Here is a 17,795-nt window from a genome sequence, read left to right on the forward strand (position 1 = left end):
GACGGCTCTGACACTGAATCCACGAGAGGCAAACCGACATACCATCTATCCCTCCTGTTGTAGCAAGGACATAGACTAGATACCTCAATATTCGCTCGCTACACGAGTTTATATCTTCGGATCACCTCAACACGTCTGCCTTTTGATATCTGCTTAAGATATTCGGTAACACTTTTACACAAAATTTGAAAAGTATCATTTCTTACACTTAAGCTGTGGCAGCGCCATTAGCACTTCTGATTCCATAAGTGGTTTTGGTAGAGATCACCATCAGATAATTACATTTAAGCATCCTATTGTGTGGCTAACAAAGACCTGATTTTTAGTAAATGATAGAAATGAACAGAATTTAGTTTGCGAGGCAATTTACCGGCTTCCCATATATATTAGTAAATGCTTAAGTAGTGGAATCTCTACACCCTAGACACAGTCGGAAGAAATCGGTTTTACCGCCGTGGGGCGCTCACGTAAAGCATCGAGGCCATCGAGAACAGAATTGACAGTTTTTTAGCTTTGATAGAGAGATGCTGTGATGACCATTATTACGGCCATTTTGCACACAGAGCATCGGTGGGTCACATCGGCGGTCTCCAACCTATGGGTTTGAGCACATGAATGGGCTCTCCCATTCGGCTTTTGCAAAGGAGGCATTACAAATACGGACTGGGTGAAGCGACATATGTTGCTACTGTCAGAGCCACCAGCTTTGACAAAATTTACAGCGGTACAGGTGTCCAACAAACGCATCAATAAAGCGAGACTTGAGCAAAATAAAGCATTGCTCTCCGAGTGTTCAGCAACGCTACGCATATTGCCTGACCCACGTATTGTACGTATCGCCTCACCAGCTGGAAGTTTGCCATTGTGACATGATTTAAAATCTAAGCAAAGCGAAAGTGCATCAGCTGCCACATTGAGCAGACCCGAATTACACTTGACGTCAGAGATACGCAGGTAAACAAAGATTAATTGTCTTGCTAGTTTTAAGAGAGCAGGCGCTGTGCGCAACGACGCATAATACTTATAGATAAGCAGATGTACATGAATTTTGACAAGAGTATACTCATAACAAGTGTTTCTGATCATCATCTGAAGAGTACGTTATACTGCTTTCGGAATTCGTGCTTTACGCTATATAAAGTGACTCGTCATCACGAGATCATATACCCAAGTTGAAGTGGAATTATGGAGGCCGAAGCGTTTTCAGATGCAAAATAAGGCAGCAACAGTGATGATAGACGCTCTGTACCAGGTGTTTTGATCAATAAAGGTGATGCTACAGTTTTGTTTAAGTTCAAATACAAAAGAACCATCGCACAGAGCTCCGAAATAGCAGAGTATATGACTCTCAGCTTATGTGCACAAGAAGTAATTGTAGACGCGCGTAATGCTCTAGGACATGGGTCGTAAATAAGACAGAGGCGCGCAAATGGGGATAAAACCAAAGGGTGATTACTTTGGCGAGCAAAGCAGATCACTATGTTTGAACTTGTTGTCGAAAAAAGTATCTTTAAACATGATAAAGACGAATTAAAGAATGTAGCACATAACAATCACGTCTTTGTTACCAAAGCTAGACAAATTATATACAAGAAAGCTTGGATTACGTAACAGTTACAATAGTCTTAAACCTCACCGTAAGTGAAGTGTTAGACGAGATGTCTGGCGTCAAAACTACGCTATTGGACAGTTACGTATTCGCTTTCTCCTAGATTCGGTCGGACTCTTGCCTTCACTTACTAAACAGATCAGTCAAAATCACACCACGTACTCAGTGACACTGCGTCTCCTATTTTTGGTAATAACTGCCGCCATTCATGTTAATGGTCTTGGAAGATTTCTTGACGCATATACAAAAATGTTCAGCTCGTCATTTCTTAAACACGAACTCTCGGAGCTGCGTTATTGGGCTTATTGGGCTTGAGAGACTACAACGGCCTTAATCGTAAACGCTGCTCTTGAGCAAAAATTAGCTCAGCTACTTGAGCTACAAATTTGATATAGCAAAATCTGTCGTGTCATAGACACAGGGCTTTCTGAGCAAAGAATGTATGGTCCCAGGGATGAAACTGTGTCTCAAACACGCGAGCCTCCTATGAGGCAAAACTTAAAAGTGGATGGTTAGAGTTCACTAAAATTGTTGGGGTAATGTAATGGGGCTTCACGTACCCTTGTATGAAAAGTCACACAAGATGGTGTGGATTGGACAACTCGGTGTAATTACACAATGGTGTGTCTACACCATAACAAGAAGCCACTAACGTGGTAGGACTGCCATTAGTTATTTCCATCAATTAGGTTTTACTATTTAATTCTAAACCCCAAAGGTTTTCGATATAGGGGGCTTTGACGCAAACAGAACAATTAACTACAATTTTTTTGATAGGAAGAGCGTATTTGCCTTAGTTAATGTTTTACGTACTCTTGGAGATAGCAGATTGCGATCCGCTACACTCTTACTGGTTCTGGTGTAGAACATAAGGTAGGTGACCTTAGTTAGCTTTTCTAATCAAAGAGCTACCTAGCTAGTTTCGAGGGCGCCATTGGGCAAAGGACTTCTTTTTTTCTACACGGGGTGCATCTCTGGACAGTACGTCTGCGGCTTCACCTGATGCATATCCTAAGCCCTCAGCAACCGGGTGCCACACACCGCGCGCGCCCACCTCGGGCGAAAAATTTCCTCATCGATGATTCGGGGGAAGTCGACTACAAGTCGTATACTCCTTTCCCAAGGTAGGATGACGAGGAAGATGAAGTGCGCCAGTGGCGCGACGTGAGCCCTGCTCGAGACTTGCGGGCACCATGCCCGTAAGCTGACCTCTCGACTTCCGGGGAAGCGGTATTGTTACCAATCGCCTCGACGAGGCACAGGGGGTGCAGTTGGAGGCTGCCGACAGGGCGGCTCTTATGCGCTCGTATCAACGTTCGGTACTCGACCCTCGTGTGGAATGCGGCTTCCGCTCAGCGGGTCCCGCTACTGAAGCAAAAGACGCGATCGCTCAATCGTTAGGCGTCTGTTTAGTCGGGTCCCCAGCCACTACACATAATGAGCTTGACGAGCAGAAAGATCCCCGAGCTCACTTCTTGGTATATCAAAAAAATCCAATGGATTCGTTTCGCGCTCAACATCGAGCTAAGAAAATAGTCGCTCCTGTACAACTATTCCAGTGCTACTCACCTCTGACGAAACCGCTGCAGATGATGATGAGCTCTTTGAGCAATGGGTGAGCGGCACTGGAAGCTTTCGTCGCCGTCTACCTTACCGTAGAGCTTCAAGGAAGTGGACGTGCGCGTAGAGCGCCATCTTCGATTTGAGCCAAAATCAAGGCGCAACGCTGGCTTCTTGCGTATTGTCTTTCTGCGACGCATGGAATTATCCATCACGCTTCCGCGAGCTATGTAGTTTCTTATACGGGTTCTTCTACGACCATAGCGGCTCAGGGCCACAGCTTGAGCTCAGTTTATGGCCCTTCGGATTCCTGGACTACTGCCGAGAAGCGCGGGGGGCATGACGACGCGGGGCGTCATGGTCATTTGATCATAAGGCTTGCCGAAGTGGCACCTCAAACTGTCAGGAGGCGTATTGGACGCCACCGTTCTCATCGAGAAGAGTCTGCGGCCAGCAATGGCGACTTGGTTGATTGCCATCCGGTGACACGCGATGCTCTTCGAGCTTTTGAGGAAGAGGTCCGTCGCGATCGGGACTTCGATGAGCTTTATGCTTAGGTTGCATTCCGCTGCGCTGAAGCCCTTGAGAGCTTGGAGCATGATACCCCACGCTGTGGACTATCGCGCTCTGTCGAAGAGACTCCTTTACCGTTGAGCAGACGAATACGTCACCTCGTGCGACGGTGGAGCGCCTTATGCCTTTAGAAACGAAAAAAATTGTTGTACTTCGTGCTCAGAACTAACTGCTGGTTCAGCCTACGGGTGGCCGAGCACCTTTGGGCGCCGCCCCGGCGCCAGCGTTTCCATTTCACTTTTGCCGGATCCCGGTACAGCTTAAAAAAGTCCACATAAATAACCGGGTTGGTGCGCATCCTTTTTGGAATGTTCTGCGTATACGCAAGGCCTCGCTTGGCCACGACCTTCAAAGGTACGATAAATCGTGGCCGAATCTTTGATTTAAACACAGCAGCAACCGCATGTGTGGGAAGGTTTTTAGCATTTAATAAAACCAGGTCTCTGACCATAAAACGCTAACATTTTTCTGCTTCTCCCAGCTGCATATATTTTCTGCATGTCTTGGCTTTCAGCCATCTCATCGCGAACGTCTCAGAATGGTAAACCGGAAGTCATCAAATTTTTACGGACAGTAAGGGGGCTGACATCAGCTAGTCGTTCGGCTATTTCTCCCTTAGTAAGCCATGAGTCATGGGATGGCGGCGTCAGCTAAATGCGCGGATTAACAAGCCCGTTCACTTAAAAAAGAGTGTAGCCGGTAGATGAATGCACTGTATTGTTTGAAGCAAGCGCTACGAGTGGCAGCATGGATCTCCAGTGCTTAGGCGTCTCGGCGCAGACGCTGTGAAGAACATCTTACAACAATGCGTGCTCAGCTTGACCATTGGTCTGCGGATGGTCCGCTGTTGACGTAGTCAACTTGGTGTCTAGTAACCTGACCACTGAAGCGTGGGTCTTATCCAAGACAATTGACTCCGGCATTCCATGTTGTCGAAGATACGATCCACATACAGCGTCGCTGTACCTGCACCGTCGATTGTGTCCGGCACCGCCGCGAGATGAGCCATCTTGCTCTAACGGAACACAAAGACCAACAAACTGGTGTTGTCCGCCGAGTCCTGCGGCAGGCCAAACACGTAGTTCTACCCATGGACGGCTATAACCCGAAGGTACTGGGATCTGGCCAGCAGCGTCGCTGCATTCGGAGAGGGTTTCACTTTCTAGTGCGTCTCAAACGTGCGCACATATGTGCACGCCCACTTGTTCAGCTTGGGCCACCATTCGTAGTAATTCACTGAGCAGTACGTCTTCTCACGACACAGATAACCACTGAGTGGGGGTGTCGTGGGCCTCATAGAGGATGAGGTATTTTGAATTCTGATCGGGCCTCATAGAGGATGAGGTATTTTGAATTCTGATCGTACCACAATCCGTGGCAATTTCGTCGAATCAGTGCCATAATAAAGGAACACGTTATTCAGCGATACCGGTGTTACCGTGCGCGCAATCTTGCCGACGAATTCTTGTCCGAGTTTCCAAACTCCTTGTTCCCGAGAGCCTGTAGCAGCACTTCTCACATACTATCACCCGCATATGTGGTGCGGATCAAATCCGTCACTGACGACATCACCATCGTGACATGAGCAAGCTCATCATTCGGTCTGCGTGACAATGCATCAGCCGAAGCATTCTGCTTTCCTGGCTTGAATCTCACCTCAAAAAGTTAATTTTGCAGAGAATGAGAGCCACTCGGCCATCCTCTGCAAAAGGTGAGGCGACTGAGTTTCAGTGCAGAGTAATACATGATCGGTGTAAATCACAAACGGCTTTGAGCCAAGCAGGTGCACCCTGAATTACTAGTGCATACTTTATCGTAAGCAAATACTCGGTGCTTCCTCTCCACAGCCTTAAGCTAGCGAGATTCGAAATCGAACACCCGATCTCGCCCCTTGGCGTCTGCTTGCAGCAGTGCACAGCCGATCGCAAAGTCCGAAGCTTCACAGATGACACAACAAGGACGATCGGAGTCTGGCAACGCCAGCAATTATGCAGGAAGCAGGCTGTCTGTGACCCTGGCAAAAGCCTCCCGATGCTCGGTGCCCCAACACCATTCCGTATCCCTCTTGAGGAGATTCAACGATAGCCGTACCATTTCCGCAAAATTTGCGCTATACTTGTGCAAGTAGTTGGCATGGCCAAGCCACCTGCGCAAGTCCTTTTGGCTCTTTGGAATCGGCCAGTCACAATGGCATTGGCCTTAGCGGGATCCGCTGGAAGGCCATGCTTCCCAATAAAGCACCCTCAAAAGGGGATTTCTCCGCCTAACTTCCACATATTGGCATTAGCATATAGCTTATTCGTGCGCATGCGCTCGAGTACCGCTATCAAATGACGATGTGTTTTTCCACATCTGTCCTTTCGTGCCCCGTACGATTGTGGACGGAGATGTCGTCAAAGTGTGCCAGTGCATAAGCCCGGTCGGTCGTAAACAACTGCTTTACAAGACGATTAAATGTTGCTAATGCATTTGACATATCACCAGCCACTCTCAGAGCATCCCGCTCGAAGAACTCACCGCTGCCACCTTACTCGCTCTTATGAGCAATTGGTAATACCCCATCGACCAAGTCGGGTGCACTGCGCTTGTACAGCCAACCATATTATACTGGAGAACACCCTTCCTTGGCATCGGCTTCTGTGCCAGAACGGTGGCAGCGTTTAGCTTATTGAAAGCTTGAACGATACGCTATTTGCCGTTTGGCTTCCGGACACAAAATGCGGGTGTCGAATGGGAATACTTGCTCTCACGCACCAATTCTGCGTCGCGCTTCGCGCAAAAAGGCGTCAATGACGTCACACCACTCCTTGGGCTGGATCCATTGGCGTGTTACGCAGTTTTTGGTTTCCGGAACCAGGTCGATCTCATGACATACACCTCAGTCCGGAATTAGGACCGACGGCGGATCTTTGGAGACGAGGTCTAAATATTTCTTTACCAAAGTAGTATACGGATCCGAGGGATCCTTCAGGCTCAACGATTCACTTTGTGCGTTTAGCGTTCGTTTGGTGTCCTCCAGAACAGCTTCATCTAGAAGCGAAATTTCCTCGTTCGGTACTATACTGACCACCTCGGCTAAATTGCCTGCCTTCAAGGCACCGCCAAACTCTTCAAACGTGTCTCGTCCAGCTCACGAAGAGTATATAACGCAGGAATAGCCTCGAGGGTGACGTCGTCGTCTCCTTTCCCGTCCTACCGTTGACATGGGTATATAGCTGTGCGCTATCGTCTACGGTAGACACACCCTGAGTTAGGGATTACGCCCTACGTCTTGCAGATATCATACCTTTTCGCCATCTCTTCTCTTTAGAGGTTTTACGTCTCAATGAGACCAGTGGGTACACATACTCGGCGTCACCCAGTGTACCCACTCCCTGCTCCATCGGAACCTTGATGTTATTAACAACATCCGACAAAGAGCTGTTATTTCCGCAGTCTTCTTCCAGTGGATAATGTGCCACTCCACGCGCATCAGAAGGGCCTTACCGAAGGATTTTCGGACCTTGTTCGATAATGCCACTCTTGGCATCCAGCAACTGCTTCGAAACGTAAGCAGTGCTCAGTGGATTACGTGCCACTTGCCCTTGATGCCTCAGACCTCGTCCAACTATGCCACAGCTGCTGCTCTGATACTTGAGCAGTGCTCAGTGGGTTACGTGCCATTCTAGTTGAGCCGCGAGCCATGCTCGGGACTCTTGTCCGATACACCTTCGGTGTTCGACAACTCAAATACTCCGATATCAGCACTTTACCGCCCAGTCCAGTGCCCGCGCCAAAAGCATTTCTGCTTCCTAGCAGAGGTAAGTTCATGACTCAAAAACGCTCCACCAGGAGACGTGCGCGTAGCGCCCAACGTCTTGACCTCCAATCAATTCACGACTTCATGGTGTTTTAACCTTCATAGGATGAGATCGCATCTTGAACCCAAGTCTAAGACCAAGCAGTATTCCAAACTTTCAAAGTCAAGAGACATGACACCGAGATTCGTAGGGATCCTCGGCACAATGACACAAGTCCACGTCACAAAGTAAACAGTGACGGTGTCACTCAACCGTGCTTTCAGCGCCTCAGCATACAGCTGACTTCCTTTGATCGTGGAGCGTCGAGCATAATTGCATATCGCCCCGAAACTAATAAGGATCTTCCATGGCTTATCAAAGCCCTTCACGGTCGCTTTTAGGACCAGCAAGCCCGACTTGCATCCAAGTTCCGTGTTCAGGAGCTCGGAGCTCTTTGTGGCTGGTCCCTGCTGCCCACTACCTCTTTGAAGCGCAGCAGGACTTAATTCTTCCCCAGTAGGACGCGGGGTGCCCTACTGGCTATTATCGTTTCCCCGCGACAAACCAGACTGGTTAGAAAAGGGACGTCGGTTCGATGAACCTTGACGCGCCTTGCGCAGGGGACAACCAGTCCAAATGTGACGGGTGTCACCACAGACATAATTCCGTCGGGTGATCGAATGCTGCCCGGCAGCTCGAAGCTCACCCTCCTTTTTCTCTGCATCCGCGAGATTCATTGGCTCAGTCCGCTCGTCGAGCTCTGAGGGTGTGCATTCCAACGAGGTCGTGCCGACTTAAAGTTGAATTCGGCATTCAATGCCACATTCACCGCATTTTCAAAAGAAGACGGATGCACACGGAAGACCTCCATTCTGGTCATGCCAGTGCGGAGACCCACAATAAATATGGTCACTGTGACCGACTCGTGGAGAGGATCGGCTGCCATCCCAGCACGTATCGCATGCGATATGCCTGATTACGCGGCGAGAACACTCGCAGAAGCTGACACTTTAGTCCCTTCCAGGAGAGGAACGCAGTTACAACCGAAGCATCGCACGTTAATGCCCATTCTTGCGCTCGGCCCCCGAGCTTGGAGATAGTTAGCGTCACGCGCTGTTGCTCGTTTTGGAGCATGGCGGTTGTCATAGCCATCTCGACCTCGCTCACACAGAGCACGAGACCGCTTCATCCTTACCATCAAAGGTCTTAACGCTCACCATAAGCGGTCTGGGTTGGAAATAGTCATCGGTCGTCGACGGTGGCGTCATGGACGCTACCGATGCCGACATCTTCTTCTCTGGGTGCTCTAGCAGCGCATTTTCATTATTCGAAAACGCCTCTAAGCGCGTGTTTATCGCTTTGGCCCTTGCAGAACAAAGTGTTTTTCGCCGTAAGGGCCAAGCAGGGACATCAGCTTATCAAGCCCGTCCTGTAGCCCTGGGGCGAATTGGAGAATTGCTCCATCCTCACAAAGGATCAGTCGTAACGATTGAGGTGTAGATTGACAACAAGTGCTGCCAAGTGCAGCGGGGCTTCCGTAGCTCTTTCGCTAAGAGAAGCTTACTAAGGTCACCGACCTTTCATTCTATACCAGAACCAGTACGAGAGTAGCGGATCGCAATCTGCTACCTCCAAAAAACTTCAGAACCTTAACCAAGGCATAGACGCTCTTCCAATCAAAATTGAAACTTTATTTAATTGTGGCAGAGCCGTATATATCGAATACCTTAGGTTTTTCGAATTAAATAGTAAATCCTAATTGATATGCATAACTACTGGCAGTCCTACCACGTAGTGGTTTCTTGTTATGGTGCAGCCACACCATTGTGTGATTGTACCGACTTGTGTAATCCAGCTTTGTACGGTCACACCCATCGTGTGTGTCCCATTCTTTCATACAAGAGTACGTGTAATCCCGTTACACTCTGGGCGCGTGTAACTCCGTGACAAAATCCGTGGGACACGTGAGCAAGTCTTGACTCGGTTTGAGTAAGCCTGCGTACGCCACGCAATATGATTGCAACTCATTATTGTATTGCCAAGTGTTTTAATTGGTCAAGAGTGTGAGCAGTTCGATGCAGCGAGGGCAAAACGCACTCGTAAAGACTGGAGACACTGCATGCGTAGGTAAGTTGACAGTGTTAAATTTGACCTTATTACATTTAATGAATCTTTCGCCAGCTTTTAGCATCTGCATGTTTCCCCTGCAGATATTATCTTCAGCCATAATATCGTGTGCACTTAACACAAGATGATATATATCTTCAAGATGATTCAGAGTGTATCCGGGGTGATATCAGCAAGTTAAATCAGATCGACCCCCACCCAAACCGGAGCTACTTCGCAGAGGTGCCAAAGAGACAAAGGGATTGATTAAATCACTTATCTGAAACGGCACACACTCTTTAGATGTATGTATTGCTTCACTTTACACGTATTGACACTCGATAACCGTAAGCATTCAGCACCACAGTCTCACCAAATTCTTGAAAGATACCGTCCATCATGCAATAAGCGTTTACGTGTATGTATAAATCAACATATTAGACAAAATCCACTGCGTCCCAGAGCGTAAAAATGCAGTCACTTTTGAAACTGATCTTTACCCGTTGACTGTTGAGTTTTGGGATGGAGGCTTTTAGTATCATCGTGAGATGCATTAAAAAAGAAATTTGTCAAGCTATTTGAGCAACTTCAGGAATTGAAATAGACAATTAGGACTGTCCGTAATTTAGAGAAAGCTACCAAATGTAACCAAAATAGTTACAAAAATAATTTTAATAAATTTGGCAATTACGATTTAAATTTAAGCAATATATCATTGACTTATTCATATTTGATTAAATAGTAAGGAATGTGATAGTAGTAGCGGCTGCACTACGAAAACGGATGAAAGAACACAAACACGCAGCAAATCTGAACTAAGCGTCGCTAATAAAGTCTAGAAAGATAGTGTAACCGGTACATTGCGGAGAGATTCACTTGTTCGGTCTTCATCTATTATATGCACATTAACAACCTCTTGACCATAAGATCGAGATCTGACTCAACTCACTAAGTCTGTTCTCTTTATTCACAGAGAGAAAGCGCCATAACAACAAAGCTAAGACCTGAAGATGTCGACGAATCGCTTTTTGACCAATCGATTCGGAACCATACTGACTACATAACTGACGTGGGTACGGTGCAGCTGTCCACACTGCGCAGTTCTTGCTCATATCAAACATTTTTATACCCACAAGTGTTTGAACCGAGTAATTTTGAACATATGTTAAATGCCATAAAGTAAACCTTCTGACGGTATAAAGCGTATGCTTAGCATCGTAACGCTGACTCGTTACGACTAGAATGCCAGACGCCAAGACGAAACGAACGGTCGTTTGGCGAATCGTTGTTTTGCCCGTTGGAATGAATTTAGAAAGTTTTATAGGTTGATACATTTAGAACATGAGCAGTGACGTGTTAAGCTTGGAACAATGATGGTGATGATCCGATCCATTACATAGTCCAACCGTCTTTTATACTACATACATATCGTCCATTTTAATAATAAAGGGATTTGTAATAGAATAAATCAATAGAAGGCTATCCATGTACTTCTTTATCCATATATTGAATACGTGCCAGTTGCCTGTTCTGTTCGACTATCTATTTCTAATTGCCCGTTTCCGACCGGCTGCATCAAGTTTTCTGAACACTTTCGAATTGGCGTCGTAACTAAACCAGCACCACTTTTATTTCAACATGTGTAAGGTGGAGAAGAATACTTTGCCGTCTATGGCTTCTGTGGAACCTCAGAGCACAAAACCTCAGTTTATCAAGGCATTTGAACCACAGCATGACTTCCATTGGACGCCAACGGACGAACCACATGCTACGCGCCGCAAACTCATTATGGCGAAATACCCAGAAGTGAAGAAGCTTTTTGGTCATTGCTGGAAGACCAAGTACTTGGTTGCGGCAACTGTGACATTGCAGACATACTTGGCACTTTATGCGCAGTATATGTCGTGGCCTATTTACCTCGTTCTCATGTACTGCATCAGTGGTACAGCCAATCATGGAATGATGATGGCCATGCACGAGGTTTCGCACAATTTGGGGTTTAAAAAACCATTGCACAATCGATTACTCGGTGTCTTTGCCAACTTACCCATTGGCGTCCCGTCGTCCATTTCTTTTAGACGGTATCATCTTGAACACCATCGATACCAAGGCGAAGACGGTGTGGATACGGATCTCCCCACGGAGTTTGAAGCTAAAATCTTCACAAACAAATTCTCCAAATTTGTTTTTGTTGTCTTTCAACTCTTCTTCTATGCTGGTCGTCCGCTTTTTGTGAATCCAAAGTCACCTGGTATGTGGGAGCTCTTTAACGCCGTCACATGTTTTTGCTACAATTATGTCATTTACTTCTACGGTGGCCTTTCAGGGCTATTATACCTTCTCTTGGGTACATTACTGGGTGCTGGCGTTCACCCTGTAGCAGGCCACTTTATTGCTGAACATTACGAATTTATCTTGGGGTACGAAACGTATTCGTACTACGGCATTTTAAATCGTCTCACGTTCAACGTTGGGTTACACAATGAACATCACGACTTTCCGTTTGTTGCTGGCTCTAGATTGCATGAGGTGCGTGCATTAGCGCCCGAGTTTTACGAGAATCTACCGAGTCACGACTCATGGATCAAGGTGATGGTAAATTACGTCATGGACGACAATGTAAATGCATATTCACGCGTGAAACGCCACAATCTTACGAAAGACGTGAAAGACAAACTTAAAAGCGAATAGAATAGACGCTTTAATGCTATTTGAATCGTCGTTCGAATGTAGAGGTAGCAAACACGAATGATATACCTGCGTCATCTGTATCTGTAACAAATCTAAAGGGAAAGTTGACTCTGCTATTTCAATAATTTGTTTGTTGGACACAATACAGAAATCTCTACGTCGGAGACAGAAAAACGACTCACCAAACGGTCATTCGTTATCAACGAACGGTGATCCGTTATTATGAAGTGGCTATCCGTTTCCTCTTTTATCAGCAGTTGATAATCTAATCGATAGACAAATGTGTTGATTTTTCTATCCATCGAAAGTTGTATCATCGTTTGTAGAAAATCAGTGTAGTTCAAGAACTCGTAAGCTTCGAAAGGTCGATATGAGCAAAAACTGCGCGATCTTGACCGCTACCCCATACTGATATCACCTTTGAAGTCAGCACGATTCCGAAACAATCGTATGAAAGATTTACAGTCCTCGCGCTCCTGTTCCTATGCTTTATTGCGTTGTCATTCTTTAATCAGCAAACTTCAGCTTATTTTAAAAATAACGTAGATGTGGTCTACAGCAATCATCTCCATATTTTTGGTGCCTTTGACGTCCTCCATCTCGAGTATTTGTATAAAAAACTTTACTCTACCACAAACCGGATCATCCGTGAAGGTACATCAGCAACTTGATCTTCCATGCAGCCGGTATCCCACGTGCTTGAGTTTGTAAGTGCCAACTTGTTAACTGCGTGGGATAGAATTGCTGCAAATCGTCTTTCCGTTCCGACGCATGTACTTTATTGGTTAGGTTTGGCTTCTCTTCAAATTGTTCAACCAGGCTAAAATTATTTCGACCGGCTTTTCTCTATTTCTCCATCAAAAATTCTGTAGAGCCACACAGCATGTTCACAAATATCCGAGACAAATGACGGAAGCGCTCTAATCGAAAAACTCGGTCACAAAAACCTCATTACGACGCTAGCGGATATTTAAGCAGGAAAACCAGAGACCATACATGTAACAACTGCGGTCATATCGGAAACTACGCATCTAAATGTCATACAAAAAGATCCTTACATTAAGTATGTCGGTGGATCAATTCTTGCAAAGTCACTTACGATTGGGATCATTAATGCACACGAAAATTTAAAGTACCAAGGGCGTAAATACCAGCAAATTCAGCTGCAATTTCATTCCATTGATCAAAGTATAGGCTGTTTTAAAAGAAGAAGATGTCCCTGGTATAGGCTGCACATGATGACGCATTGCTACACCGTCTTCTGCTACGCAGGGACATATACTAAACAGATATTTTAAGATGGTTCTAGTTTCAATATATGTCACTCGAGCAAAAAATTCTCAATTCTGTACCAATGCTTTCATTCTCGCCTTGCATGGAGACCAATAGCTTGTCTCTCGACTTCAAACTTTCGAGAATGGCCGAGTTGATGAATATATATGCCTCGCCTACCCATGTCGTACTAGAGCATTTCATAAGAAATGAATGCCTTCAGATGAGCGATCATTGCTTTCAACCCTCTGCGACTAATTGTGCCACCCCATCAAGACCGACCAAAAGGCAGTGCATTTTAAGCGTGCCTTGCTATCAGGCCCGATACGTGAGCATAGCAAATTTCATTCTCGCAGAAAATGCAGTCTTATTCAGACTAGTTCGTCGTAACAGGCGACAAGCATTGGATACTCTTGTCTCTACGAGTCCCAACTGACCCGTTCAAATTGAAACGTGTGTCCAGCATTTCACGTGACTTTCACCGCAATCCGGAGTGGAGCTGAGTGGACGAGGAAGTTTTCGATGAGTGAAAATATAGTATTTATCATCGAATGACAACATTGGTTAAATCTGATTCAGCGGTGCAAATTACCGCGACATTGGTGGGGTGTGTAGTGTTTGAAAAGGATGCTACGGGCGGCGACCTTTATATATATATATATATATACGTCTATCTTTTTAACAGTGCGCGAGGCTAGCAGCCATGTGTCTAGCAGCCATGTGTCCTATAAACCTCTCCTTTACAAAGTACCATCGATCTCATTCCTTTGTTCTAACCTCGAAGGGCAGTGCACGTATACCTGAACTGTGTATTAATTATGTTTGCCGGTAGAAAACGAGCGATCATGGGATTGCAGTCTAGTATCTATTGATTCGTACGCGAACGACCTGCTATTTATTCATCTACTTATGTGAATAGAGCAAGGTAAATCTAGTTACTCGTTCATGACCAGTGTATTTTCAGAATATCCTGTAACTAAATTGCAGTTTTCTCAAAATTAGCCCCAGTGATCATGTTGCATGGATTGACTGAACTTACTTGTTCATACTATCTTTTCATTTGATTACTTTACGTTTTATTTGCCCTAACTTGTCATATTGTGTGTCATACACCACTAATGTCTAGATGACCTGCCTGTACATGAATCAACTCTCAACATGAATCCAGACGTGCTGAATGATGACAAGGAAATGTCCTCGAGTTTGATGGTCTGTGATTTCATTGACCATCCCAGATTTTCCTTAGCCATACGTTAATAAAGCAATGACAATAGTTTATAATCTTATCACCTCCGTGCTTATAGTGTGATATTCGGTCCGCTTAGGTGCGAAATTGAGCGCTTAGGACGTCTATACAAGTAAAAACGGTGGAGCGAGCGGACGAGCACTGATGGCCGACACGAAACGCGTGTTTGTGCAGTTAGCAAATGCTCGGGACTCACAGATTGAAGTAGGCGCACCCGTCATGGCGTTTGTCATGCCTACCGACTCATGGCTTGCGGTCGTCAACGAATTTCTCATGGTGCTCAAAACAAATATGACTTAGACCCACTTGAGAGATCTCCTCTTATAATAACTAATGAGATTGTACGACTTGATGTGATATTTGTATAGAGCTGTAATGATGACGATATCGAAGTTGTGCAGCGGCCACCAGGATTGCTGGAGAAATGCGTTGTTTTACATGCAACATCAATGCAGCGAATCACAGACCCATCTGACTGTGAAGATGGCAAGCAGTATATTTTGTGTATGAATGCAGATGATGCTGTAGAGTTGCAAAAGCAGAGATTTGGGAATAGTAGTGCTAGCAGTGTCACTGGTACATGTGATACTAACGCGCTGGCTCGCGGCAGCATTGCGCTAACAGACCAATTAGAATCATTGGAAGAGCTCGAGTATTATTTTGACGAATCTGGTACATTACGTCACTGTCGCACAAATCATGCCGTATACGAGCTTATGAGTGACGAACGTCGTGCTGGTGAGCTGGACGAAATTGTGAAGGCTGCAATCTTTCACATACAAATGGAAATGCTGGCAGAATTATCATTCAAACAGGCTCGACTGCCATTAGATCCAAGACCAGATGAGCCTAAGGAAGCTCGAGTTAGTATCTTTCTTACATCTGATTGGCGCACAAATGAGAATTTACTTGTCGTTGTTAATGGCGGACGTGGAGCTCAACCTGGAATCTGGAGTCGCGATTTATTAATTCAAGAAGGTTTGGAACTCGGATCGATGTTGCCAGTCATGCGTCGTGCAACTGCTTGTACCTTTGGTGTTGCTGTGATCAATCCATCTAAAAACAACGTGACTATTGGAAATGATACATTTCCAATTCGAGGCAATGCGACACCAGATGAACATATGCTGTACGTGTGGGATCATATTATTGCTCGTGCAAAAGCACGCAATGTGTACGTTCTAGCCTATTCATTTGGGGCCAAGTCTATTGTAACACTCATTCAGAAACGAGAAGAACAAGTCGTTAAGCGCATAAATGCACTCGTGTTTGCGGAAGGTGCATACCGTTTAGACATGTCCACGACCTCTCCGAGTGTAGCTCAATTTTTAAAGCGACGTGCTATTAACTTTAAAGGTGATTCTCAAGTTGCTGTCGGTGGACATATTCCTGCAGAAGAAGAAAAACTTTCTTGTATTTGTTTATCTGTGGGAGATCTCACGGTATCTGCAGACGGTAAAGCGTCACCAGCTGCAACTCCAACCTCTGCGCTTTCCAAACGCGGTAGCAGCAACAAAGCACGTACGATCAGCCTCTCACTGGAAACAACGTTTACGTATTTTGTGGCTGCGCGTGATCGGGGCTGTAGCGCCGCCGAATTTATCTCTGAGTCAGAAGCCAAAACACGCACATGGCTTGGAAATGTAATTCGTCATCGATTAGACTCTTTAAAACCAAGAAAACAAAGTCGTCGTCTTAGTGCAGCCTTGGGTATCAATGCGAGCGAGTCGCCTCATCATCGGAAAACAGCTCGTCGCTCTTCCTTAGACACGGACGCAAGTTCGTCGGCTATGCGCGCATCAATTGTGAGCAGTCGAGGTAGTCACACATCCAGTCATCATTCACAAGGAGTGTCTGTTAATGATTTCGAATTGATTAAAGTGATCGGCAAAGGCTCGATTGGAAAAGTATTTCTTGTTCGGAAAAAGGATACACACGTTATGTATGCCATGAAAGTATTACGCAAGAAAAATGTTATGCGTCACGGATTGGAAGAACACATCAAGACGGAACGTCTTATTCTTGAAGAGATTGATCATCCATTCATTGCAAGATTGCGCTTTTCATTCCAAACAAAGGATAAATTATATCTTGTGACAGATTATTGCTCTGGTGGTGAATTATTTCATCATATGTCAGATGATGGATTTTCGTATGAATTGTCACGATTTTATGCGGCGGAACTTGTGTTAGGGCTGGAACATCTACACCATCTTAAAGTTGCGTATCGTGACTTAAAGCCAGAAAACATTCTTGTTGAAGCGTCTGGTCACTTGCGAATCACTGATTTTGGATTATCCAAGCTTAATGTCGTGTCAGATAAAGGCGCACAGACGCTTGTGGGTAGTCCAGAATATCTTGCCCCAGAAGTATATAATATGCAGAAATATGGATATGCGGTTGATTGGTGGTCGCTTGGTGTGTTTCTGTACGAAATGTTGACAGGATCGCATCCATTTCTCGATGACAATCGCGAGAAAATGGTAAAAAAAATTATGACGCCGGGGTCTGTACTCACAATGATGCCACCCGAAATGCCTCAAGATGCTGCATCGTTAATTTCTGGCTTACTTACATTTAATCCAACTGAGCGCCTTGGATCACGTGGTGCTCGTGAACTTCGCGATCATCCGTTTTTTGCGGGCGTTTCGTGGGATGGATTGATGCGGCGTGAGGTGACACCACCATGGCATCCAGTTGTACACGATGAACTGGACGTTGGCAATTTCGATGCAGAATTCACGTCAGAGCCTGTCGTTGATAGCGTGTGCACGCACCAATCGATGGTACTTAATTCGACATTTACTGACTTTACATTTAACCCTAGTATCTCGGAATGCAATAAGGTTTAGAATTAAGACTGTTCAAACGTTGATTTAATGTAATCAAATCTATGTGTTTTACGATCTAGTACATACTAATTTTAAAATATACAAATAAGAGGTAAAATTCAATATAC

At 45.5% G+C, this 17,795-nt stretch overlaps 4 protein-coding genes across 4 annotated transcripts; all 4 read left to right on the forward strand.

The window, feature by feature from the left end:
- Positions 1-11,265: 11,265 nt before the first annotated feature.
- Positions 11,266-12,318, forward strand: PHALS_09149 (sphingolipid delta-desaturase des1-like; the record flags this gene model as incomplete). Its single annotated transcript, XM_024724596.1, has 3 exons — positions 11,266-11,878; positions 11,954-12,047; positions 12,147-12,318. 3 exons carry the CDS (start codon positions 11,266-11,268, stop codon positions 12,316-12,318), a joined length of 879 nt encoding a protein of 292 aa, XP_024575456.1.
- On the forward strand, positions 12,317-14,356 carry PHALS_15357 (uncharacterized protein). The gene has a single exon (XM_036407389.1). The coding sequence runs from the start codon at positions 13,637-13,639 to the stop codon at positions 14,024-14,026; it is 390 nt and encodes a 129-aa protein (XP_036263097.1). The 5' UTR covers positions 12,317-13,636; the 3' UTR covers positions 14,027-14,356.
- Positions 14,357-15,109: 753 nt separating this feature from the next.
- On the forward strand, positions 15,110-16,603 carry PHALS_09150 (agc akt protein kinase; the record flags this gene model as incomplete). Its single annotated transcript, XM_024724598.1, has 3 exons — positions 15,110-15,112; positions 15,205-16,479; positions 16,541-16,603. The coding sequence occupies 3 exons, from the start codon at positions 15,110-15,112 to the stop codon at positions 16,601-16,603; spliced, it is 1,341 nt and encodes a 446-aa protein (XP_024575458.1).
- Positions 16,604-17,355: 752 nt separating this feature from the next.
- Positions 17,356-17,688, forward strand: PHALS_09151 (agc akt protein kinase; the record flags this gene model as incomplete). Its single annotated transcript, XM_024724599.1, has 1 exon — positions 17,356-17,688. One exon carries the CDS (start codon positions 17,356-17,358, stop codon positions 17,686-17,688), a length of 333 nt encoding a protein of 110 aa, XP_024575459.1.
- Between the last annotated feature and the right edge of the window lie 107 nt (positions 17,689-17,795).

The sequence above is a fragment of the Plasmopara halstedii genome, assembly GCF_900000015.1.
Source record: "Plasmopara halstedii genome assembly, contig: Scaffold_350, whole genome shotgun sequence".
NCBI classification, from domain to species: domain Eukaryota; phylum Oomycota; class Peronosporomycetes; order Peronosporales; family Peronosporaceae; genus Plasmopara; species Plasmopara halstedii.

Excerpts from the sequence above, each read along its gene's own strand:
- PHALS_15357 (XM_036407389.1), top strand. The coding sequence starts at position 13,637 with ATGTCACTCGAGCAAAAAATTCTCAATTCTGTACCAATGCTTTCATTC.